Raw genomic sequence first — 26,524 nt, forward strand, 5'->3', positions numbered from 1 at the left:
TAATAATTAATAATTATTACAATCGAGATGTTTGGACGAGGATTGGCTTAGATCAGGGGTCGGCAAACTGCGGCCCGCGGGCCAATTGCGGCCCGCGAAGGGTAAATCTGCGGCCCGCGAGCACGTTATTTTTTGAATGGAATGCGGCCCGCGAAAGAAAATTTTGTGGCCCGCGAGCATGTAAAAGTGGCCCGCTGAGCATAAATATATTTAAAGTAAAATTTTTTTCGGTAATTTGATTTAATTTGTTTAGTTTGGTTTTAAGTCTCTGTATAACATTTAAAAATAATTAGAAGAAGTTGCTACTTTAATTTAAAAATGTGAAAAAGACAGATTAGCATTCTAACAGGATGTTTTTCTGAGTTTCATAATAACTTCTATTTTACAACAGCAAGTAATTATCTGAAAAAAGAGTGCTTGAATTCAATAAGTTAGTTATATTATACCTATTTATCAAATAAACTAAATGCAAATGTTTTCCTTTTTGTACAAAAGTAATGCAAAGTAATTAACTAAAGTGTCATTTCTTTATAGCTTAGATATTCTTTCCAATATTTTTTATACCTAAATTTCTTTTATATATTTTTTATTTGTAAATGTTATGTTAAAGTGTAAAAACATTTAAAATAACATAGTAATAAGAAAAAAAGGTTTATTTAGGTTTTGTTTTGACACATTTTAATTTTTTAGAAGTTTTCTTTGCACTTGAACTAATTTATATGCACACCAACTTAAAAAAATGCTCATATTTTAAACCACTTTTTATAAAATACTTTAGTTAGTTTAAGTTTAGTTTATGCATAATTTTCTAAGTTTGTTTTTTATACTTGTAATATCTAAATTTGTACAGACACAATTAAAACAATATATATGAGATAAACTAATATAGTTTTTGTTAGGTATGCATTTTCATTTTTCAAACATTGATTTTGTCAAACTAAGTTAACTTTAATGCTTTGCATATCAATACACACATTTGTTGTTTTTGGAAGCTATCTATTTAATATAAACGAGACTTAGGGATAGTTTTTAAACATTCACACACACTCAGACTATCACTATTTGAAGACTTCAAATCTCAGGCCAACTAAGTCATTTTATAAGTTTTTGGCTAGAATTGTTTTTTGTATACAAAAATATCAGGAATGTTTTTGTTAATTCAGGCTGGCATTTTTGCTTAAAAGAGTGGCAAATTAAACTTATGATGTAAGATTTGCTCAACCAAAAGTGTTAGTTTCAGTTATAATATATGTTATAATATATCAAGGTCAAGCTTTGAACTTGAAAATTTATGCTTAAAAATTTTGGAAAAAACTTGAATTTGAGAATTTTTGAAAAAGCCTAGAGTTTCAAACAATTTTTACATGTAAAGTAGTGAAATTTCGATTTGACACAAAACATTATAACTTTTCTTTAACAAAAAATATACTAAAGTAGCTTAACAGTGTTTTTTAATATTGATATACTTTATAAGACACTATTTAAACTTTAATTAAACTTTATACTAAAAACAAAAGAAGGAATTGTACTTCTAAAAACTTTTGGTGCATTGCACCTTTACTTGTAAAATTTCACCGATTGTTGTGCTTCGTGTTTGAACTAAACCAAGAAATTATACTAAAGTGTCAAAGTTAAAAAAACATCTCTAATAAAAATTCTCAGATGAGCAATAGTTTTTCTATCAGTGCTCTCATCTTAACATATTGATTAAAGTCATAATTTGATTTATGCGACTTTATAACCTTAATGCATTTCCTAAATATGACTTCTTGTTGTCATTGAAGGAATAAACAGAAGTTTTTCATTACTGCAAATAAAAATTCTTTAAAAAAGTTTTCAATTATAAACGTTATCTCATTATTAATAATAAATTTTGCTACTTTATAACTTGCCTTAACAACTTTTTTCTGATAATTCTGTAGTTACTGAAGATAATCATGTGCTTTGGTGACTTGTTTTTTATCGTTTCTCGCAATAACTCCTAACTAACGTTTCTTTTTTGTTGCTCGTCTTTTATTTTACAACTAATATTTTTAAATTCTTATTGCAGATAAAGAATTGTTGCAATGCTTAATAAAAGAGAGTTTTTTTTCTCTTCGCTAATGACTCAATTAAGTTTTATACTTTTGTTAAAAATGTTTAAGAAAGTTAATTGTCCATTCCAGCTGACTTATATTTTTTTTGGCATGTAATTTGTTTACTGTTAATAAGTTTCGTTGTTTCTTTATGTTGTGAACTTTGTTTTAACTGGGTTGCTACACAAACAGGCTATTTAAAAGCTTGAAAACTCAGATGTGTGTGAAACTTTTATTTTAGACACTTTAAATAAATCTTAGAATTCCCAGAATAGTTTTCATGACTGTAGTGTAGTTTACTAATTGTAGTTATTTCTTGTTTTTTTACACTTTGTGTACTTTTTAATGATGATGATACTTTTACTAGGTACTTGAGCTTGATATACAACGATTTACTATCTTTTTAAACTTTTAATGAACTTAGGCTGGTTTGATACAACTCATACATTTTTGCTTTTTTAATGACAACCATGTAAAAGACTAGTTACTAATAAGATATTTTATTTAAGTATTCGAGAATTAATTTTGTTAAAGAATTTGTTCTAGTTTTCTATAATACAAACAGGTATTAATTTTATTAAATTAACTAATTACTAAATTTTTTAATGAATGTAAAATATTTAACACGCAAAAACTTTTTTTTTGAAGTTAATATTCTTAGAAATATAAAAAAAGGGGTTGATAATGTAACAAATATATAAAAGTAACTAATAAATTGTCTTTCAAGTTTGGTTTTTGTAGAGAGTTAAATTTAATGTAAAATTACAAAAGTATTAAATTTAACTTAGTAAGTGCTTATAAAAGTATATAAATTATTAACACTTAAGTATATTAGTCAATGTAAATTATATTCTAATTTTATTTAATTTAATTTATTTAGTCATTCTATGTATAGCTAAAAGTTATTTAAAATGATAAGGTGAATAAAAGTAAAACTTTTCTCTAGTGTGACTAAAACTAAAACCAAAAGATTATTCAAATGTCACTAAAACTAAAACTGCGGCCCGCGAAGACTTTGTAAACTTGAAATTTGGCCCGCGACCACCAACTGCCTGCCGACCCCTGGCTTAGATAATAAAAGTTTCAGGATGGGAAATTACCGGTTTCCAATGTTTTATACAATCTAAAATTGTTTCAGTAAATTGCTAAATCTATTCATTTCAAAGGTGTATTAAAGTACCTCTGCTTACAACTTCAAAGTTTTATAGTTTTGTAGTATTTATTGCTGCTTATAACTAATTTAAAGTTAACTAATTCATGCTTGATAAGTTTTATAAATGAGAATTTTTGTTAATTAGTTCTAATACAAAAACTTACAACTAAGTTTTTTCACAATGGAGAGTGAGTTCTTCTTATGTTCTACCATTAAAAAAAACATAACAACTACATTTTCCAGATGTAATTAGATTTTTTATGTGTTATGTTATCTTAAGTTGTTATAATAACTGATCATAAGACAAAAATAATCTCATGATGATTAAATATCTTTAATTTACTATATGTTTCAGTAAAATTCTTCTTATTATATATTATTAGTAGTGTGTAGATATATGTAATAAAATGAATATAATACTGAAGTATTAATTTCTTATATCAACTAATGAGTTAGATGAATAATTTAATTTTTTCTTACAGAGGTAAAATATTATTTTTAATTATCTTAAATAATTTGAAAGTTATTTACTTATTAGATTATTATTGTTATAATTTAAAAATAATGGCTGATGAGTCCATTATACAAGTAATAAAAAATTTTAAGTATTTACAGTATTATTTGATAACATATTTTTTTATTTTTTTATTGTGATTTTTTTTTGACTAATATAATTTTTTTTCTCTTGATCCATTATTAAGTTTACTCTATAAGTTAAGTTTTACTTTTTAATTGCTTTTATGTAAAGTTTACTAAATATTTATAAAGTTTTCTTTAAAATCTATTTGTACATTAAAATGTATGATTTCTATTTACATAGATATTTACATTGCCTTAAGCTTTAAAAAAAATATAGTTCTGAGAATTAGCAATCATAATTGAGTTATAACATATATTAGATGTACGAAATACTAATGCATTTTAAAAAAACATAAGCACATATGGCTCCACACCAATCCATTGACCATAGTTGTGAGCTTTCACATTTTTCTTTCTTTCTTTCTTTCTATTGATAATTCTTAATCTTAAATAATTTCATCATATAAATTCAGAAATTCATCATTATAAGTTTTTATAATTGTCAACTCATTAACATTTTCTATGTTTAAACTTTTCAATGAGATAAATATTTTGTTAAATACATGTTTATTCCAGGGTTCGTGCGCGTCAGGCTAAATCAGGCTAAGTCAGTCTAAATCAGTTTTTTTGAAAAAAGTTGAAAAACGTCAGGCTAAATCAGTTTTTTATTTAAAAATTTGAGAGTCTCAGTTTTTCTCAGTTCAAATGCTTCAAAATTTTTAACAAAAAAAATAGAGAAATCTCTTTAAGATCAAATTGAGATGTGAATTTATTTCTAAATAAAGATTCAGGTTTTTAAGACAAAATCAGTCAGTATTTGTAAAAATAAATGCTTAAACCTTTTGTTGAATCTCTAAAAAATTTTTAAGAATCTTCGTTATTTTGTTTTAAGTACATTGTAAACGTCATTATTATGAAAATTCATAAAAAAAATACAGTTTAAACATTACAATTTAGTTCAACAACTTAGCTGTTTGTTTGAATTCTAATACTTATTTGAATAATACACAACAATGTTCATCGTTTTATTATAAATCTTCTGGTTATAATGTTTTTATAGTGCTTAATTAAATTGAACAATTGTGTTTAGTAATATGTGTTAAAGTTTTACACTAAATTTAGATTAGATATAACACTTATTTTAAAACTTATCACTGAATTTGATATATTAAGGGCATAGGGGGGAGGTCAATCACCTTTTTAACAATTTAGTCTTATTTTATTGAGTTGTAACTAAGCTATGAGTTGCTTTTTGCATATGTTTAAAGCTCAAAATATTTTTGAGTTAAAACTGGTTGAAGTCGGAGACTACAATAGTACTAATTAAGACCCCCAATACCTAAAATGACTTCTAAAGAGGATTTTCTTTACTTTGAAAAAAATGTCAGGCTAAATTGGTCTCAGTCAGGCTAAATGAAAAAAATTTCGCGCACGAACCCTGTTATTCTAAATCTAGATAATTAGTTTTATATATAGTTCAATATTTTTTATGCAAATTTTCAATATTTTGTTAAAATAATTTTAATCTTTTTAATTTATGCTGTAACTATTATGATGAAGATTTTTAACTATTACTAACTTGTTTTGTTATTTTATAACTCAAAATTAGGCAAGTAATTTTTAATTTAAATTTGATTTTGCATCAATAATTTTTTTTTAAATTTAAAATATATTAACAACATGTTTAAAACTGTTAGTAGTTTTTTTCAGTCATAATATTAACTAGTCAAGTTTAATTTCAGCAAAATATGCATACACTGTTAGTATAAACATAATTAGCTTTTTTATATTTAAATTAAAGCTCTTAAATTAAAAATAAATTTTGTAGCAATCAAAAATCATTCCTGTTCCTTTAAAACTAATGTTGTTTTTGTTATAAGTTGTTTTGCTTGTGAATAATTTGGAATCTTCTTTTAAAACTTTTTTTCTTGTTTATCAACAATCTCATACTATTTTCTATAATAAGATAATTGATAAAAAAAGCTTTTATACAGTAATAATAAGTTTTAGGAACAAAACACATAAATATAAAATTTTTTGAAATTGTGCTACTAAATAAATATACTTAACAATTTTTTTCTTTTAACATATTAAAAGTAAAATATTTTATTGCTCTTAATAAAAACAAAATAATTGAATATTTTTTAATAGTAAATAATCAAATAATTTAGTATATTTTTCATGCATTAAGTACTTAGTCACTAATTATAGATATAAACATATATGTCAATTTTCAATAAGGATAAGTTATTAAGTATCCCTAGTTGTGACCAAAAAATACTTATAACTAAAATAAAAAAACTTAGAGTTAAGTTGTAACAGTTTGACTTTAAGTAACATGTACATTTATGCTTCATACTATTTGTTTTAAATTTTGTTTTTTAAAATAGTTTTGGGTTTTGATTAAGTTTATGTCTGCACATTTGCTTGTTCAATGTAATAATTTTCCTAAAAGTTTTTAAATGTATATTTAGCATATAAAATTTTATGTGTGTGTACAAAATCCATCATAACCTAGTTTTTTATTTTGAATTGAAAAATTAAATTAAATTTAAGATTAAACTACAACTGTTTGTGATTTTATAAGATGTAAACGGTTGGTAAATATTAAAAGTTATTGTTCAGTGTGTAGTAATAAAACTTTTTAAAAGTTTTGTTTTTCTAATTATATGATATAAGATTATACTATCTACAATAATTAAAAGTAATTGGAAGTCTTAGTATTATATATAGTGATCTGACTTTTTTTAATTTCAAGCTGTTTACTTAAGACTAAAAATTAAACTATGTTGCCCTACTTAGTACTGTAACTGTTTTGCAAAAAACTAAGGAGGAAATAATTTTTTTGATAAGTTCATTTTAATTGTAAGTATGTTTTTATTTAAAATCAACAAGAAAAATTTAGATTTCTTCTTCTTGTTTTCAAAGTATGAAAATATAAATTGGAACATTTGGTGATCAATCAGAAATGTGCTGAAAATTTCAATCTGAAGAGATTTAAGATAATTAAAAGTTTTTATAACGTGTTTGATTTAGTTAAAATGGAAGCTATATGTATTTTAAATAGAAAACACACCCTTTGTAGGCAAAAATAATTAGTATATAGTGTTGCTTTATTTACTTATTGCTGTTTTTTGTGTTTATGTTTGTATTTAATGAACTTAAATATTTGATATTTTGATTAACTTTGTGTTATTGACTATGTATTTAATATTTGTATATGATGATTACTACTGTTACTATACAAGATGTATTGTCTGATGAAAATAGCGTGAAATATATCTGGATTTTACACTGAGTTTCTTTGTATATTGTTTAAATTTAGAATGTAAGATTAAATAAAATTATTGTATCAGAAATACACAAGCAAAAATATTTTTTTTATTTAACAGAGTTGGCAAACTTTGGCAAGTAAACAATTTTGAAAGTCTCACAATGACGTAGGCAGGTTTAAACTTTTTTGATACTTATAAAAAGCTCAGTCTAGTTTTGTTTGTTTGAAAAGCCTAGTTTTTTGTTATTTTTTGAATGATTTTTTTTTGGTTTAAAATAATTTGAACTTTTATAGTTAACTCATGTTCTACTACTTTTTTTGTTGATTTCAATTGTTAAATAAAAATTTCAGCCCTGCCAACTAGCTTTACTTTAAACAGAAAAATATTTTTTGTTGTTTATTGTGAACATAAAGTCCTGCTTTAAATGATTTTAAAATAAAGTATAAGTATATTTAAGCCAAAAGTAGCCGTTTTTAATGTATTAATTATATTTCACAGTATTTTTGTGCTAAGTAGATTGTGCAAAATTATATTTAAACATAATTGTTTATGAAATTTTAAATTATTATTTTTTTAAATTGCTTCTTCTTTATATAGTTACATATTCTATGGATGTTTTGAGGTTCTAGAAAATCTAAGGATACCTTACAATAAAAAATTAAAAAAAAATCTCAATACAATTTTTTTCTAGATTTAGAAAGAGATTACTTGATCTAATTTTAACATTTTGTTGTGTTATATAACCAATTATATTCAAGGACATGATTTTTATTGATTTTAAATGCTTATTAACGAAATTTTTAGCCTTTCTACTAGCTCTTCACTGTTCTTAGAAATAACATTTTAGTTATTTTAATCTTAAATTAATATTTAACATGATTTGAGTTTCTATTAAACTTTTTAATTAAAATTGAAGTTAATAAGTATACATTTAAGTGAGTAGTTTGTGTGGTAAGATTAAAGTTAGTCATTTAGATGTCAAAAAATTTCAAACTATTTTCTATTATTTATATATAAAGTTAACTAATATTGTTATACAAAATTATCAACATACTTTGTTTTATAATGTCAATTGATTTTGACTTAAATATTGAATGTTTAAAAGCAATATGTTACATTAGTTTAGTGAACATTTAATTTAGAAACTTACACAAACCATCTTCCTTTTAATTATTAAGATGAAAGATGAATATGAGACTAATTAGTTTGCTTCAGAGTTAAAACTTATTTTTAAGGATTATAAAAATCTCCGGATGGCTCACGGCAGTTTAAAGTCACTTAGGGCAGTTTTTGATTACTCAGGACAGTTTTTTGACTCAAACCATGATGTTGTAAAAAAACTTTCTAATGAAATACCAGTTACACTTCTGTTCCATTTAGTTAGATGCTGAATAATGTAGAAAAAAGTTACAGTTAAAAAAAAGAGCCTGATGAAATAATTCTTGGCTAGGTTCACTGTTATTCATAAATTTGGGATGAAATTTTTATGTAAAAAAGAGACAACCTTGATTTAGGCTACAGTGAATAAAGTAACTAGGGAGTAGCCTGTATAAATTGTACAGCTAGTAGGTTGAGTAGAAAATTAAAAAAAGATATACAATTAAATTATTAAAAAAATATAAGTACAAGTTGTTTTGTATGGTTATTTAAAATTGTTACTCAATAGCTAAAAAGCTTAAATGTTAAACTTTATGAATTATAATGTTATATTTGTGTTGTTTTCATATTTTTTTACAGTATAATGTTTTTGATAAATATAACATTAACTGATAACAATACTTTTTTAATGAAAACAAACTTGCTATAATTTTTTTTTGTATAAATCCGAGAATATGTTTACAGTTACTTCTTAATGATTTTTAAATAAAATACAACTATAATAAGACTTGATATATATAACTTATAATCTGAAAACTTGTATAGTTCTTTTTATTAATGATTTTTTTTGTTTTCCTACAGTTAAATATTTCACAATTTTTAAGATTACCTGCTACCTTTTTATAAGATTTTAAAATAAGTGTATTGCATTTTTATGTTGTAATTTTAAATGGATATCAGAAACAACAAAGACAAGAAAAGTTATGGTGACTTCAAAAAAGTAGTTTGTAGGTTAGTATTATTTCATGTTAACTTTTAAAAATAACTAAACTGAACTGTATATATTAATAATTCATTAAAAGGATGATATTATCAATTTCAGAAAATACTCATTTATATTATAGCTGAAAATATAAAACTAATTACAAAAAATAAACCAATTAATAAAAAAAAGTCTAATAAAGATGATGGAAAAGAAGGAAGTAAACTCTATATTTCAAATAAAATACATTCTTTTTAGCTATTTATAATAAAACAAGTACAATAATTTTTACCAACTTTAGTATACTTTTAGTAAGTTTATTGAATTCATGTTTTAATCAAAACTAAAGTGTAAATAAAACAACTAAGTACTTGAAAATAATAAGTAAGTAAAGTAAAAAAACAAATAAGTAAATATTAAAGGGGGTATCTAATAAATAGGTAATTATTTATGAGATTTATTTTAAAGTGGCGTTTATGAAAAAAAGTTTTTAAAACCCTTTTATAAATTGATCAAAGAAACTAAAGTAAAATAAAATTCAAACAAAATTTAAATTAAAGATTTTATTTATTAAATTCAGTAATTGCAAGAAGTTATATTGTTATGTTTTATTAACGGACAGAAAAACTATTACAAAAAATAAATTTTACTATTAATGTATATATTTTTATAGCAAATTTATTCTTTAGTCTATTTTATCATTTACAGACTCTTTACAATTGTCCAATTTCTTGGCAGGATAAAATTTTGTAATAAGCCAAATCATACTAAAGATTGAAAGCGTTATTAATAATGTTAAATAATGTTTTTCATGAAAGTAGGGTTGTAGTATAAACCAACTTTAGTTATATAAACATATTTTTTGTGCTACTATTTCATAAATACTTACATAGGTACCATATGATGGGTCAGTGTAAATATGGATCAAATTGTAGCTTTTCCCATGATCTAAATTCTACCCCAGAAACTACCTGTCAATATTACTTAAACGGAGAATGCAGATATGGTGATCATTGCAGGTAGATTTATTTGCTTAGTTATTTGTTATTTTTGACATATTTTTTTTAGTATATTAAAATTATTTATTTTATATAATTTTTAAGTATCTTTAGTAAAGCAAATTAGGCTAATAGATAACTTCTTTCAGTTTTTATTTTGTATTGTTTATCCATTCATAGAAAATAATTAAGATATATTTTAGGTTTTTTCATCCACCTATTCAAAAATCTCCAGAAGAGTCTACAAGCAAAATGTTAGTTAAAAATTTTTGCTAATATACTGTACATTTAAGAACAAGGGCAGGAAAATTGCGGCAGCTTTTAAAACTCTATTTAAATAAATAAATCCATTAAAAAAGTATATACTTTTTTTTTTTAACTAATCTATACTCAATTTTTTTTTCAATAAACCAGTTAAAAAAAAGTTTTTTATAAGCACATTAAATTTGTTGCTTTTTAACCTGCCAACCCCTGCTTTAGATAAACTGAAATTAACTGCTACAATTCTTCTTAAATTTTTTTAATAATTTAATTTTTGATTATTTTTTGTTAAGAAAACAGCTTCCACCTTCTTTTCAAAAACTGAGTTTAAAGGATAACTGGATTGGTGCGAGTGATTTTGTGCCTGGAAAGAAATACGTTCCAAGATGTAGTTAGTTACTTTTACCTACTTTACCAAGTTTTTGAAGAAAATAATTTTTTTTTACATTTAAGTTCCAAATTAGTGAAATTAGTAGGTTTTATTTATTTGTAATATTTTTTATTTTAAGAGACAGAAAATGACTACTCCAAAGTTTTGAAAAAGAATCTACCTTCTGTTTCTGAACAATTTTCAGAAACTATTTGCCCATTAAATTTGGAAGGAAACTGTAGGTACGTTAATCAGTTTCTCTATCTTGAATTTATCTTTAATTTGGTTTTATAAGCTTCAATTGTTAGCCTAATAGTTTAATTTTGTTCACAATTAGTTGCTTATTTATTTTAATAAAATATCTTGTTTTTGATTTTTTGATTATATAGGTATTGTTGCAGTAGTAAATTATTTTTATGTTGAACTTTGTTTTATCTTTCACAAAAAATATTTTTAATTTTAAATTTTGTAAGAATTTTTACATTAGATGTTTTGTTTAATTTTGATTCATAATTAACATTAGAGTTTCTAATAATAAAATAATATTGAATGTATATTCTTTAAACTTATTTTGTATATGTTTTAGTATATTTTCTAATTTACAAACTAAATGTTTAGTTGGTGCTTTGCAGAGATAACTAAAAAATTTTAAATTGTTTTCATTTTTAATATATATTTGCTTTTGTTTATTAGTTTACATAAGCTAGATTTAAACTAGTAAGAGTTGTCTTATGATATAAAAAAAATTATTATGTAATTGGTAGACTTACTGTAGATGTCAACTTTAAAAACAAATGTATACTTTGTACCTTCTTAAGTTTTTGTTAATAGAAAATGTTTACATATAATTTTAAAGAACTTTTACTTTACATTCTGGCTTATTTAATTAAAAAATAATAATAAATTGTATTTGACTAAATTAGCTCATTTAATCAGAATATATATTCTGCAGTTATGGTGACAGTTGTCAACTTGGATTGCATGGTCTCTTATGTAACATATGTTCCATGTATGTTCTTCATCCTACTAACGAGGCTGAAAGACAAAAACACATTAAGGTTCATACTATTGCTATACCATTCAATTTTGATGTTCATTTGAAATTAAATAGAGATTATCTTTAAAAAAAAACATGTTTTTAAAAATTAAAATATTATAAAAGCTGAGAATTTTTTTAAATGTTTTATACTAACTACCGGTGCAAAAGTTTTTTTGTAAGCATCAAAGCATGTTAAACAAGTGTTTGTATGTTGTCAAAATATACTTAGTTGTTATCAGATAATACAAAATTGTTGCAAAATCAAGCATTTTCTTCAATTGGAGTTTGAACTGCTTTTCATACAAACTTTTATATAAACTTCATATCCTGAAGAACTTATTTAAGCAATAAAGGTTTGAGAAAAATTTAGGTAAACATTTTGCAGGAATGCATGCAACACATGGAAGAAGACATGAAAGCATCTTTCGAAGCTCAAAAAATGTCAGAACTTCAGTGTGGAATTTGCTTAGAAAAAGTAAGGATCTTATTTAATTTATTATAGTATGAACACAATGCTCTAAATCAGGCTTTCCCAACTTTAGCGAAATCGTACCTTTTTGGCAATAGTCGTTTATGCATAACTAATTTTTCTACTGTAAACTGAGAACTACTGCTATATTTTTTAATGCTAACAAAATGTGTAGTCAATTTCTTCTTCCCTAAAAGCGAAACAAAATCAAGCATTTTTCTTTTAAAATTTACAAAACAACTCTCATAACAAATTTAAAAGGTCTTGGAGAAAAATGATTCTAAATCAAAAGATCAAAGGTTCGGAATTTTAGAGAACTGTTGCCACGTTTACTGTTTGGAGTGCATACGAACGTGGAGAAGCAATGATGAGCAAGATAAAAAAGCTGTTAAGTTAGTTTAATGATATTTTGATTATTTTCATTTTATTTCACTCACAAGTAAGTTGTTACTAATATAGGTGATATACTTATAAGATTCTACTTAAACTTTATTTTAAGTTAGTATTTAATTTTTAATGGCTGCAAATATTTTTTGGGTACATAACAAATTGAGTTTATCTGCAAGTTTTTTCTTTGGTTTTTTTTTTAATATTTCTTTAAAAAAGTAAAATGTAGGTATTTTCAATTATATTTGTTTTAAACATAGAAATTTTTAAAAGTTTGAAGATATAAGTTTCAGTGTACACTAACTATGTTTTAAAAATTTTACTTTGTTCTAATAACCACTGAACATTGATAATTTTTATCATTAAAAGTTGGAAAAAAATTTAGTTTAAACATAATAAGCTATTAAAGTGTTTCGTAAAATAAGGGATAAACTATTTTTACTTTAAATTAATTTTAGATTAATTTTTAGATGATAGAAAGTTAAATAGTGAAAACAGTTTTGTTGTTTATAAAATCTTGTCAGGTAACCTTAATTTTCTAAAGAGTATTATGAAAGTAGATAAAATAAGTTCCTCAATAAATTCTTTTTATTAAACCAAAATACTTCGGTAAGGTAAAAAAAAAATTCTTAAGTTTGTAGTATAACACAGTTTGTACACTAGTAAGTAAAGATTTACATATTTTAGAGGATGTCCTGAATGTAGAGTTTATTCATCTTACGTAATTCCTTCAGACATCTGGGTCGAAGATAAACAAGAAAAGGAGAAGCTAATCGAAAAGTACAAAAACAAAATGAGGTATCATGAATTTTCATTTTTAGACAATATAAATGACGTAATAGATAAGTTTTTGCAGAACTTTCTGTTTTTTTTTCTTTGCTGAAAAATATTTTTTTAAATTAATAAATATTTATTTGAAAAAAAAAATAGCTGCATTTTTAATATTATTAAGGGCTTAAGAGGGCTAAGACACTTTTTTTACAACTTGTTCTTAATGTGTACAGTTTTAACTAAGCTAACAGTTGCTTTTTACAGCTTTTTTATATTCAAATTAGTTTTTGAGATAGAGCTGGTTATGATCAGAAAGTAAAAAAAGGTTCCTTATAGGAGGAGAAAACTAAAACGGTGATTTAACTAAAATCATCAAAAATATATCTCCTCTACGTTTTCTTATACAAATACCGAGGTTTTTTAGGATACGTTCCTTGAAATTGGAGAAATGAGCTTAATCTACTTTCTTTAAAATTTACGAATTTTTTACAAAAAAAATTTCTTGATAGTATTGCAAGGAATATCTGAAAAAATGTTATCTCATATTTAGTGAACTATTCTATTTTCGCCTCCAAACAACCTATTGAACTTTAAACTTTGATCAGCGGTGTAATGCATTTTAGTAAGTGTATAATACTTAAAACATTTATCAGCATATGCTCTAGCGTTGTTTCCAATTATACTATTTTAACGTTCGTATGTTATATATAACTTAACAATTGTATTAACTTTTGAAGTCAACTGCCTTGCAAGTATTTCGACGAAGGCAGAGGACAATGTCAGTTCGGCAAACATTGCTTCTACCTACACAAGTTTGCCGACGGCACCATACAAGACAAGAGCAAGCTGAAGCCGGTACGAAACGTTTACAACTGGAGGGGCGAAGAAGACGTTAGTAGAATTAAATTGTACTTATGTTAAAATTGAATTTTGTTCATTTTTTTACTCACTTCAAACATTTTTAGCTGGTTGAGCTGAGCTAAAGTGGTTAAAATTGATCGAGTATAAAGTTTTAAGGTGTATTTAAATTTTAGGAAGTATAAGTTTTGTCAAATATCCTTTTTTTTTGTAGTTTAGGGATGGGCAACATACGGCCCGTGAGTAGCTTTGAATCATGAATAAGTATTGATACTTAAATAAATTTAAGAAACAATATACTAGGACAAAATTAATGAATACACAATTGTCATCAAGTATGACAACGGAATTAAAACTTTTGAATTTGGCAATGATTTGTTTTATTTCGGTTAGATTAGAAATCACAACGTAAAAACCGCCAAGCAGATATATCTGACCTTAGATGTGTTTTGAGCTTGGTAGCAACTTGTGCAAGGCTAATAAATTCCAGCATTTTTTAACAAACATTTTCAAATAGGCATTAACTTAAAATTGAGGATATATGAAATTATGATTTATTAAGATGTGTTTTGCATTAAAGAATTTTTATGTTTTTTGTACTGTAGTTACACGAAATTACTCAGCCCGCAAAAAAAATTGTCGTATATCTGACTCGCCAAATAAAAAAAATATCCCCGTCTGTCATAGTTGAAGTTTCTTTGTTTTTAAAACATCTATTCTTTTTTGTAACGCTTTTAGCAATTCAAATCAAAAAATTTTGTTTGATATAAATATCCAAACATCAACATCCAATATCGACCCATTTACTGGTAATTAATTCCTCAGATCATCGAAGCTCGAGGTTTAGCTGAATTTCTTGATATGGACCCGGATTCAGACCTCATTCAAGATCTGATAAACGACCAGTTTCACCATGATTATGTGAATGACCACTACGATTTCCCATGGGAAGATGCGGAAGATGTGTTGTACGACAATGGCTACCAAGACTCGGATGATTATAGTGACTATTTTGATTCTGACAGCTCAGATTTTATATTTTAACCTTAGAAACCAGTGAGTAGATTTGCTTTGTAAGTCAATTGAAAATGACTTGTTGCATCATGCTTGTCCGTAAAATAGTTTTTTTTTTGTTTAAAAATACCATACCTCTCAGCTAAGTAAACCTGACAACTCAAACGAGTTAGTTTTAAAACAAGTTTTACCCAAAGCTTTTTTGCATGTTCTTAAATGTTTTAAATTTAAGCTACTGTTTTCTTTTTTATTAAAATCTTAACTGCCTTGGATGTTTAATTTGTTCTTTAATGAACTTTATTGTTGTCGATTTTCTTAATAAAATTTTGTATTGTAATAGTTTTAATTCTTAATTCTTTTTATTTATTCAATACAGTTATGTTATATAAATGCAAATAGTTAAAGAATATTTATAGAATTTATTTGAATTTTGAAATACTCAAAACGTAACGATATAAATTTGTTAAGAGTCCATTTCCGTTTGCTTCAAAAGCATAATTTGCATATAAAATATTTTAATAATTTATATGTTAGAATAAGGCTGATATTTATTAACTTTAAAAAATGAGTGTATTAGGTTTTTCATTATTACTTATAAAGTAATAATTGAATTTTTGAGCTTAATTTTTTGTCTAACTTCAAAAACTTCAAGTAAGGCTGTTATGATTTGTACAAAGCCGTACATAGGTTATTACTAATTTGAAGATGTGGTCTTAAAATTGTATACCAATTAAGTCTGTAGGTTTTTTTTTGCTAAAAACTTTTTTTTCATTATAACATTTTTTTTTTTATAAAGACAAATTGCCTAAAGAACTATTACATAGAATATATGTATTATAATAGATTTCGATTAACTTGAAAAGCAGTACTTTAAAACTTAAACGAACTTAGTAAAACAAAAATAAAAAAAGTGTAAAAACTACAATGCTTCAGCTTGGCAGCAACTTATTAAACTATGTAAGTATTTTAATTTTAGTTTTTAATGAAGTTCTAAAACAATTATTGTTGTAGCAAGCTTTGTTGTAATGTCAAAATGTAAAGCTGTTCAAGAAAATGTATGTTTAAGTGTAATAAATGTTGTAAAAAAAATAATTTTTAAGGATTTGTGTAAGCTTTTTTAAATTATTAAGTGTACTGATAAAATTAACTTTTAAAAATAATTCTACTAAGTTAAGTACTTACTGTTCTAATGGATGATATAAAATGATAGCATATTAATAGCTTTTTGAAGTTAAAAAACTCTAATTGTTTTATTTATAAAAGCTATAATTTAATTTTTCTGCTTGATAGATTTAAGATGTATATAGTTTTAACCTGCAGACCTTAAAAGTTGCTTAAAAAGATTATTTAGATTTAGAATGTCAAATTTAATTTCTGCTAACAGTTTTAATAAACATATATACAAAACTATTAGCTCATTTGTAAAAATTTTTTACACTACACTATCTTATGTTTTTTATGTATGACTAATTAAGAAAATTTCACATCAAGTTAAGAAAAATACCGAGTTCAAAAGTGATCTGCATTTTAATAATTTTTGTATTTGATTAGAAATAATTACTTTATCTAGCTATAAATAATATTCTATCCCATAAACACAAGAAAAACGCTGCTCAGAAGATATGGTTTAAAAAAGATCTTTTGGTCGTTAGGACCAATTAAAACATTTATGAGTTCAAATATTTGAACTAAATAAAAAAAATATACTAAAAGTAAAGATATTAAAGTTTTAAAAATCTATTAACTTTCAATAATTAAAACATGGTATATCTAATCATTCAAAACTACACACGCTCGAAAAAATAATGTTTAGAAATCTTCTTAAAACGTTAAGTTTTAAATTTCAACTTGTTCTACCTTAGTAAACTTAATTATTTTAGAAAAATATAAACTAGTAATGTTTACCACACTATATGATTTACCAAACCCAGAATTAAACAATTTTAACCAAATAGACAATTAAAAAAGACATAAAACTACTTAACACAAGAACATAGCAACTTTTTTTTACTGTAAAAATGTTTTTAGTTAACAAATGATTTTTTTCTAAATATCTATCATATAGAGAGAATATAGTCGAGGACTGTTAAAATCCGTATTAAACCAATATGGTCTGAACCCAATCGACATTATAAATAAATGATAGTCTGAAAGATGAAATGTTTATAACTTACAAGCATTTTCTGTTGAAAAAATAACTAAGTTTTATGAAATTGAACGAAAAAAATAGCGCTAAAAAAGTTTGGTCTAAGGACCTGATGTAGAAAGGAATCTTTCGGTTATCGACTCGTACACAACAATATTTAATTTAATAGGACCTAATTTTTAAGAATTCTTGAGAAATCTAGTCATTAATGGTTTAAATTTCTTTTAATTCTGCATGATTCTTTTTTTTTTAAATTCACACAAGTTTATATATTTTTATTATCTAAAGGCTTTAAATAAGTCTCAAATCTCTATTTATTAAGCATAAATTATATCTAACTTATTTTTAAATTAAAATAGTTTTCATCATATTTAAAGTCTAATATTAAGTAGTGTAATTAAATCATTTAAACATTGAGTAAAATGTATGTTAATACTTAAATTAGTTATTTCTATATTATACAGGGTGTAATTTAGATACAGTTTAAATTTATAAGTTTTTAGTTTGAGTTATTTTTAGGTAAGCGAGAATCACATAAAGTTGTTGTGGTAGAGTTTTTAGGAGAAGATGAATAGGTTAAGAAAAAAACAATTATCTAAAACAATTTTTATAACAGTGTTTGATTATCGTTTAAAACTTTTTAATTTCTTACACATAAGTTTTTTAAACTTTGAAGTACAAAATTTTGATTTTAGTTAATCTTTATAAAAAAGTTTTAAGGGTTTCTTTGTTTATAAATTATATTCACTGTGTCATAACTCTAGCTTAATACTTATTCATACAAAAGTATACTTACTGTATATCAAATCAATACGCTTATAAAAATTCATATATATTTGTTAAAATATATAAGTGTTTAGTTGTACTAAAACTTATATTGTTTTAAAATGTCAATGCCTTTTAAAGATATCTAAATTTTGGATGTTTGTCAGATAAGACTAAACAATTCAATTTAATTTTTTTAAGAACATATAAAACTTTTAAAATCTTCATCAAATTAAAATTTTTGTTTGTATTTTACAGGAAATATCAGTATTGTGAATAAAGTTGTGAAATTAGATTTTAAATAACAATCTTTAACTTATTGCTTTAAAATGCTTGGTGTAATTTATATCGCAAAAAATATTAATAAAACTATTAGCATAACTTTTGTATATGCACTATATTTTTATTGAATTTTAGCTATGTATGCTTGCAAAAATAAAAATAATCGAATACTTTACATGTTTCCTTTTATTTAACGGAGTTTAAGACTTAAAAGTATATATATTTTTTATTTCTAGAAAGAAAATTTCGAAATACTGTCAATTCATCTACGATTGTTTTTTAATCAAACATATACTATATTAATTAGAGTAGAAGCAATGATTTTGTTTTCAGTTTCACTTTCAAAGAATAATCTTGATCATTTTTAGTATAACTTTTAATTTCTATAAAAAGCGGTCTAAAAAAATTTTTGTAGTTAACCTGACGTATTAATTATATAAAGCTGGCCACCTTTGTTATAAAACGTTTATGTCGTATCAGAAAGTCAAAAACTATCCAAATAGAATGTAGCTAATTTAATTAAAACAGTATAGTTTAAAGAAAAGTTTTGCATTCTTTTGCACTTTATGTTTTTTTTTCATAACAGTTTTTCTAAAGTAAAAGTATTTTACAAATTCAACATGTATTATTACTTAACTAATTTATTTTATTGTATATGGAGTATAAACTAAATTAAACATGAAAAAATCAAACTCTAGCAATAAACTAAATTATCCAAAAATGTTGAATAAATTTTGAAACACATCATATTCTGTTATTGCTTATTTTTTTCGTACTTAAATATTTTTATTCTTTTTACACTATTTTAAGTTTACTTAAACTTACTGCATTTAACATATGTCTGGTTATTATTATGTACAAAATATTTTAAATGGGCCATTTTTTATCCTGTAGCGTTGCGTTTAACTTAACTTTGATAAAAATAAAAAATACTTGAACCTGAATATTTAAATTAAAGTCTTCAACAGTGAATATATTTTATTTAATTTATGCATAGTTTAAAAAAATAGTTTATTTAAATTAAAACTAAAATATTAAACTAGTAAAAAAAAAAACATGATAAATAAAACTATTAGGTTAGAATTGTCAAAACAGGTTGTTTTTATACATCTAAATTTATTAAAACTAAAACTGTTTTGGTTTTCAGCAAAGTGTTTTAATTTTTTATTACATTGTTATAATTTATTATAAATTTTACAAATAATCCAAATAAAAGTAACAATAAAAGTAAAATTTTATATCTAAATATTCTATTTAATAAAGATAAAAAAGTAGTTTAAGCTTAAAATACAACAATAGTGATCAAAATTTTTCTATCCTTTTAATGACATACAGTAAAATTGTTTTATAAAACCATAGATAATGAAAAAGGCAGATTACCTTCAAACCATTCATTCTAGTATCATTCAAATAATTTTTCTTTATGTATAAAAAGTATACGTTAACATAACTTTTTAAATAGTTACTTTCTCAACAGTTAAACATAAATCGTTTTTTTTTATGTCGAAACGTTTAATTCAAACTTTATTTTGACGCTAAAAAGAAATATTTTATTCTGAATTTTCTTATTTTTTTGTACTTTATTTAAGAAAAAAGATGTAATTTTTTTTCTTACAACTATTATCTTATTATTTTAGATACATGTGGTTTTTATGGGATTTTGTATCAAAAAAGCTTAGTTCAAAAAACAGTTGATGTAAATAAAGAAGAATTACAAAAAGAATATACAAGTAAAAAAAAATAGTTTTTCAATAACAACACATTTATATATATATATATATATAAAATCTTTTGTTATTAGTTTAGTTTTGAAACTATATATGAAAAAACATCCAAATAGATAAATGTTTACTGCTAAAAATTTTTAATATTGTATTAAATTTAAACATTAAAAAAGGCCTTTAGTTTTTTGACTTGAACATTTTTTCAAATCAAATATAAAAGTTGTATCTTATTATCAATTTTTGTTATTCATGAACTTTTAAACCAATACAGTTCCATTACTTAGCATCATAAAATCTTGAGAGCTAATTTTAAAATACTATTATGACTATTAAATTACAAAACATAATATGTTAGCTTTTTAAAGAAGTGCAACGCATAGTATGAAACTTTGAACTCATGATTTGAATATGTGCTAATTTGCTTCAAATTGTTTTGTATGTATGTTTGTAAGAATATACTTGTTTTTAAATACTTACAAACAAATTCAGCATTTTTTCATTAAATTAATTTTAAAGTTTCTTACAGTTTTTCTGGAGTAGACTATTTAAAATCATTAAAATCATCTTTGTATGAAAAGTAATAAATTAGTAAGATAAAAGAAAATTTTTGTTTAAAAATTAAGAAACACAGTAAAAGTAAATAAATTAGTATTTCTATGTTTCCATTGGTATTATCCATACTATTTTATCTTTATATAAAACATAAATAGAATAATCTCTTAAAGATAAATTCAAATTAAGGCCCATTTTGTATTTTGAAGATTTTTATGTAAGATATATACACCAGGAATCAAAATAAAAACACACAACAAAAAACTTTTTTTTTATAAAATAAAGGTTAAATTTTACTTTTAATTTTATACTAAGTTTGATCATTTTAAACTCGAAGAATTTTAATTAGCTGACAACGTTTTCTACGATTTCAGCCAAAATTGTTTATTCATTAAGTGATGATTGTAGAAACTCGAGAAGAATGGATCTCCCTCGCAAAATTGAGCAGTCAGGTGGAACGACATGATGACGTCATTGAATACATGAGAGAAGCCGCAAAAATGGCGTCACCAAACTACGAAGAAATAATGTTGCTTTTTGGTTCTTACGAAAAGAAAAAGTACTGCTTGATTGAGACCCTTAACACTTTTGACGGCTCCGACGCCGCGTTGAAGCTTCAATTTTCTGCGAAACTGAACAGTATTTGTGACGAAACAATCGAACTTGCTGATAGCTTGAACAAAGACGAAACTGCCGAGTCGGTTGCTCATTACAAGTACATCTTGTCTCGTCAGTACAGCGACAAGGCGAAACTGGCGTCTGAATTTGAACAAAATAAGTTTAAGGAGAAAGCGTACGTGGCGCTGAGGGAATCCATGTTGCTAGCGAAGAAGCACCTGAATCCAGCGCACCCGTTGAGACTGCTGACCGCTTTTGATTTTTCTATTTTTTACGACGCTGAAAAAAGGCGCAACAACGTAGGGTTGAGTGTGGTAAAGAGAACTTACAAAAAAGGAGTCTCAGGGTTGGCCGAATTGGATTGGAGTTTGCAGAACGACGCGCTTTTGGTGTTGCATGAGCTGAAAGAACGCATTGACCAGTGGATGAAAATGCAGTGACTGTTTAACAAGTTTCACTGTTTTATTGTTAAAAAATATGTAGAGCTGTAGACTTATATAAATTTCTTATTAATTTTTATATTTTTGTTTATTATTCATATTTCCTTATATACAACGATATATAAGTAAAAATATTGTAGTTACATAATACAGTTGGCAAAAAAGTGTTTAGATAAAACTTTAAATATATTTCTGGCTATTATGTTATAATTCTTTAATTTGTTAATTCGTTATTCTTTAATAATTTAAGACAAATACGAATGTTTTGTATTCTTATCAATCTTAACAGAATTTTTATTGGCGTAAAAAGTTAGTTTAGTTTATTATAAACTAATTATTATAAAAGTATATATAGGCTAAGTTTTACTATTTTTAATTATTTTCAGTTATAGTCGAATCTGAACTAACTTTGTATTTATTTGTAGCTAAAATAAGTAAAATAATATATAATTTTTTATATAATAAAATTTGAACTAAAGAATAAACATATTATATTTTGGTCCTAAGTTAAACTAACTTAAACTTATTTACCTTAACATACTTAACTAAACCTAAAACTAACTTAGTTATAATTTGTAACCTAACTTTGTAAGCAGATTTTAGAATGTGTTTAGTGCAATTTTGAAATAAAGTAAAATAAATGAAGTAAAGTATAGTTTTGAAGTTATAACTTTTTACTATTTAAACAATGGAGTCGGTTTAAACATTGTGGAAATAAATTTAGTCTTTTTTTAGTCCCCTTCTATAATTACTATATAATTTGTGTTAAATGTTATGTAAGGCTAAAAATGTGTTTTGTATGTCTTAAATATTTTTCACAGTAAAAATGAAATTCATAACTTTAGAGGTCAAGTTATTTTAGTCCTAGTATTACTAAAAATTAATTTAATACAACATAACGCCTCAAAAGGTAAAAGTTCAAAATAAAACTTTTGTTTAAGGAAAAGCATTTAAATAATTTTTATACACCATAGAATAACTAAAAACAAAAATGTTGCTTCAAATATTTTTTACTGTTATGATAATTAAGGCTGCTACTTAGTTTTTTGGCTACAACAATATTAGAATTAATAAAACCTAAAAGTAAGTTACTTCATTAAAATGAACATTTTAGCTGTCCATAAATTACTTGTTGATCTCTTCAACTCGCCCCATTTGTAAAAGCAGGCAACGTACTGCCTACCTAGCAAATATTTGGCCCACGACGTTTTTCAGCTTGAAAAATACAGTGCAAAACAAGTTAAATAAATTTTTCTGTAGCAAAAATTTTTAAATTTTCCGTAAATTGGTTTTTAGTAAACAGTATTGCATACCGAACTACCGATAATTTTATAACCTGTCTGCTCATAAGGTTTTTATTCATATTTATAATATAATATTTAACAATTACGTAGCCAACATAGTAGACTTTTAACTAGATCCAGTACAAAGAACTATTTTTTTAGTAAAAATGCCTGCCGACAAAAAAAGTTGCTAACCCCTTTATTCTACTTGTGTATTGTGTAACATTAAAAAAAAAATTTTTCTAAATTTACAAAAGTTTTTTACCACAGTAATTATTTTTTTCAAAATGTTTTTTAAAACTAATATTGTATTTTCAGATAACAAACAAAATTTTTCAAAACATTATTGTAAGTTATGTTGGAGATTATTATTATTTTTTTAAACAGCTTTGCAAACGAAGATTTTTGTTTATACAACTGTAGAGCAAAATTGGTGGCAAGTTTTTTTTTGTAAAACCTACAAAAGTACTCGGCTCAAAAAGTACTTGTTAAAATGCTAAGAGTTTGTTAATTCAGCAATGAAGCGTATAAACTTTGGTTTGTTTTATGTTAGTAATTTCACGCTCGAGTTAACAAAGCAGTGCTATTTAACATGTTTGCTCGGCTGTTTTTAAAACAATAGTTTTTTTTAATTAACATCCGGAGGATTTTTAATAATTTTTTATTATTCAAAAAAAAGTAAGTACTTAGTACACCACTAACTTTTAAAAACATGTTAAGATTTAATTTTTTTGATTAATAAGAAAAATCAATTAAACAAAACATTTCAAATTTTGATTCTATCTTAGTTTAATTAGCTATAAAAAAAATTGTTAACAACTACTTTTTCTATACTGTAGAGCGTTGTAATATTTAAATAACAAAATGATCATTTTGAAATAATTAACAAATAAAAACTAATAGAACAGATTTCGATAAAACTAGAGTTACCTAAAAAAATCTAAATTTATTTGCTTGTAACTGTATTAATTTTAATACACATGTTTATTTACAATTTTTATTTAAAAACTAACTTTAAGTTATTTTAGCCATAAAACAATTACTTTTCTTAACTTCTAATAAGAAAAGTAATTGTTAACTTATGATACTCTTAATAATCTTAACTTATAATAAAAACTTTCAAGCCTCATTTTATATTTAGACTTGAAACTGATTTAATTTTTTTATAAGTCAGATTTTTTTAAAACAGTTTTTGCTTTAATTTACAACAGATACAATCAGCAAATAATAATGTTTAACCTTTATATTAGTTAAATAAAAACAAATACTTTTACTTCTACATACTGAACAAAAGCTCTCTTAGATTAAAACATTAGGAGTTGGACTTAACTATTAAAGTCTAGTTATTACTACTAAGTTTAGGATCGTTATTCTTTTTCTGAGTTTTTATTTATATGATCAAAGTTTTATTTAGTCTTTATAAAGTTTTAATTTCATTTATGTTTTTTGAAATAATTATGAAAAATAGTCCCTGCTATGAAGAAAACCTCAGAAAGCTATCACCTTAGAAACGAGTAAACTAAGTCTAATTAATAATTTTAAGAGTTGTCACCAGACATGTAAAATAAAATGAATCTTGTCATTGTGTTAAGGAAAAAAAAAACATTTATCTTTTAATTCTAACTTTTAAATAATAAACAATTTGTCAAAATATACAATTTTACTAGTTATTTAAAATAAAAAGTTTAAATACAATTAAGATTTTTTAATTAAAAAATTGTTTACTTTTATTTTTTTTATACCCTTCTTAAAATAATTTGCTGACTTGTCTCAAAGAAAAAAATCTATACTAATGTAATACTACTTATATCGTGAAAGGTATTGCTTGAAGTATATTTATGTTTTAGATAGCAAAAAAAGTATATAAAGTATTTTCAGGTTAAATAGGTAAAAATAATTAACCTGTTACCATTTTAAAATAAAACTTTAGTCCATTATTTTGTGTACATGATTTATATTTCTATTTAAAGTACTTTATTCAAAAATTATTTTTATTTTTATTAGTAATATACCTTATAAACTGAGAATGCTATAAGTAGTCAACAATGTAAATTTAAAAAAATGGGTGTATGTATATTTATCTAAATGTTTGCTAAAATATTATAAACTTGTAAAACAAGACTATTTGACCTAAGTGAAGTTAAAATGAGGTAATGCTTTTTTGTTAAACTTATGGCATTTTTAATAGTTAATTAAAATTGATTTTTTGTTTGCAGGGTGGCCACTAAACCTGGAATCTTGAAAGACCTAGAATTTGGCAACTTAGGCTAAAAACTTTAGAAAAACCTGGAATTGTGAACAAAAATCACTAAAAAAATGGCAAAAACCTGTAATTTCAAACAATTTTTAAATGGTAAGCAGTAAAACTGTGATTTGACACCAAATATTTATCAATATCTAAAAAAGTAGTGCCATCATGAATTGTTTTATTTATAAACACTCTTAAAGTATTTTCATAATATCTTTTCATTGTTGTTGTAATATTAAAATTATTTTTTTCCTTTAACTAATAATAGACCCAAAAACACATACTTTCAAAAACCTGGAAGAAATTCAGAAAACCTGGAAGAAATTTCTCAAAAATCAGTTGCCACCCTGTGTTTGAATGTAAGTAGATTGTTGTATAAATAACTTTTTGCATTATGAATTAAGATTATAGATGTTATTACAAGTAACAATTTAGCTATATTAGTAAGTATGAGTTTTTCATTAGTTTCAAAAGCCTTAGTTGGTTTTGGAAGTATTTTATCATTAAAGTCAAAGTGTATTATAAAAAGCAATGCTTTTGTGTTTACACCTGCTGATGATGTTGAACAAACAAAAACCCCTTGGAATCATAGATGGCAAGGTAGTCGTTTTCCTACAAGTGATCAATATATAATTTTTGTTGGTCCTGGTGAAAATGATATTGAGCATGGAGAAGGAAATCTTACTGATTTAGGTGAAAAACAAGCTGAGATATGTGGAAAATACATGCAGAAATTTTTTGCTGATCATGTCACTAAGTTTCTTAACCCAGAATTTATCATTCACTATGCAAATGATAAGCATTGTAAAAGTACTGCCAGTATATTTAAAAAATCATTAAAAATCTGCTCAAAGATGTGTCCTGTGAAAAGCTTGTCAGCAGTTCCATGTCATACTGTAACACCTATAATTAGTCCAATTGTCAGAAGTAAGTTTGCTAATGTTGAAGTTGAAGGTAAGAGACTTCCCGCAACTCAAAACTTGGCTGCTGATGATTACTTTATAAATGAACTTTCAAAACCTAACTTAAGCAAAACAGTAAAAGTTAGATTTGTAATCTGCAATGCAGATCTGATCAGATATTTAATGATGAGGCTGATGCAGTTGCCTGTTGATTCTTGTTTTCGGTTTAGTTACA

General features: G+C 24.3%; 2 protein-coding genes across 3 annotated transcripts; both read left to right on the forward strand.

Moving 5' to 3' along the window:
• Positions 1–8,949: 8,949 nt before the first annotated feature.
• LOC145842168 (putative E3 ubiquitin-protein ligase makorin-1) lies at positions 8,950–18,131 on the forward strand. Of its 2 annotated transcripts, XM_082949567.1 has the most exons (12): positions 8,950–9,191; positions 10,056–10,181; positions 10,364–10,414; positions 10,715–10,812; positions 10,931–11,033; positions 11,744–11,849; positions 12,216–12,305; positions 12,561–12,691; positions 13,374–13,484; positions 14,195–14,348; positions 15,141–15,371; positions 17,995–18,131. In XM_082949567.1, the coding sequence occupies exons 1-11, from the start codon at positions 9,130–9,132 to the stop codon at positions 15,357–15,359; spliced, it is 1,251 nt and encodes a 416-aa protein (XP_082805693.1). In that variant the 5' UTR covers positions 8,950–9,129; the 3' UTR covers positions 15,360–15,371; positions 17,995–18,131. The 2 variants fall into 2 exon arrangements, with proteins under 2 accessions (XP_082805693.1, XP_082805692.1); XM_082949566.1 differs by lacking the exon at positions 17,995–18,131 and having other exon boundaries at positions 15,141–15,660.
• A 3,065-nt stretch (positions 18,132–21,196) lies between these two features.
• LOC145842978 (14-3-3 protein 3-like) lies at positions 21,197–21,856 on the forward strand. Its single transcript, XM_082950449.1, has one exon. The coding sequence runs from the start codon at positions 21,197–21,199 to the stop codon at positions 21,854–21,856; it is 660 nt and encodes a 219-aa protein (XP_082806575.1).
• Positions 21,857–26,524: the final 4,668 nt, after the last annotated feature.

This window comes from Thalia democratica, chromosome 8 (assembly GCF_965202585.1).
Source record: "Thalia democratica chromosome 8, ktThaDemo2.hap1.1, whole genome shotgun sequence".
Classification (NCBI taxonomy): domain Eukaryota; kingdom Metazoa; phylum Chordata; class Thaliacea; order Salpida; family Salpidae; genus Thalia; species Thalia democratica.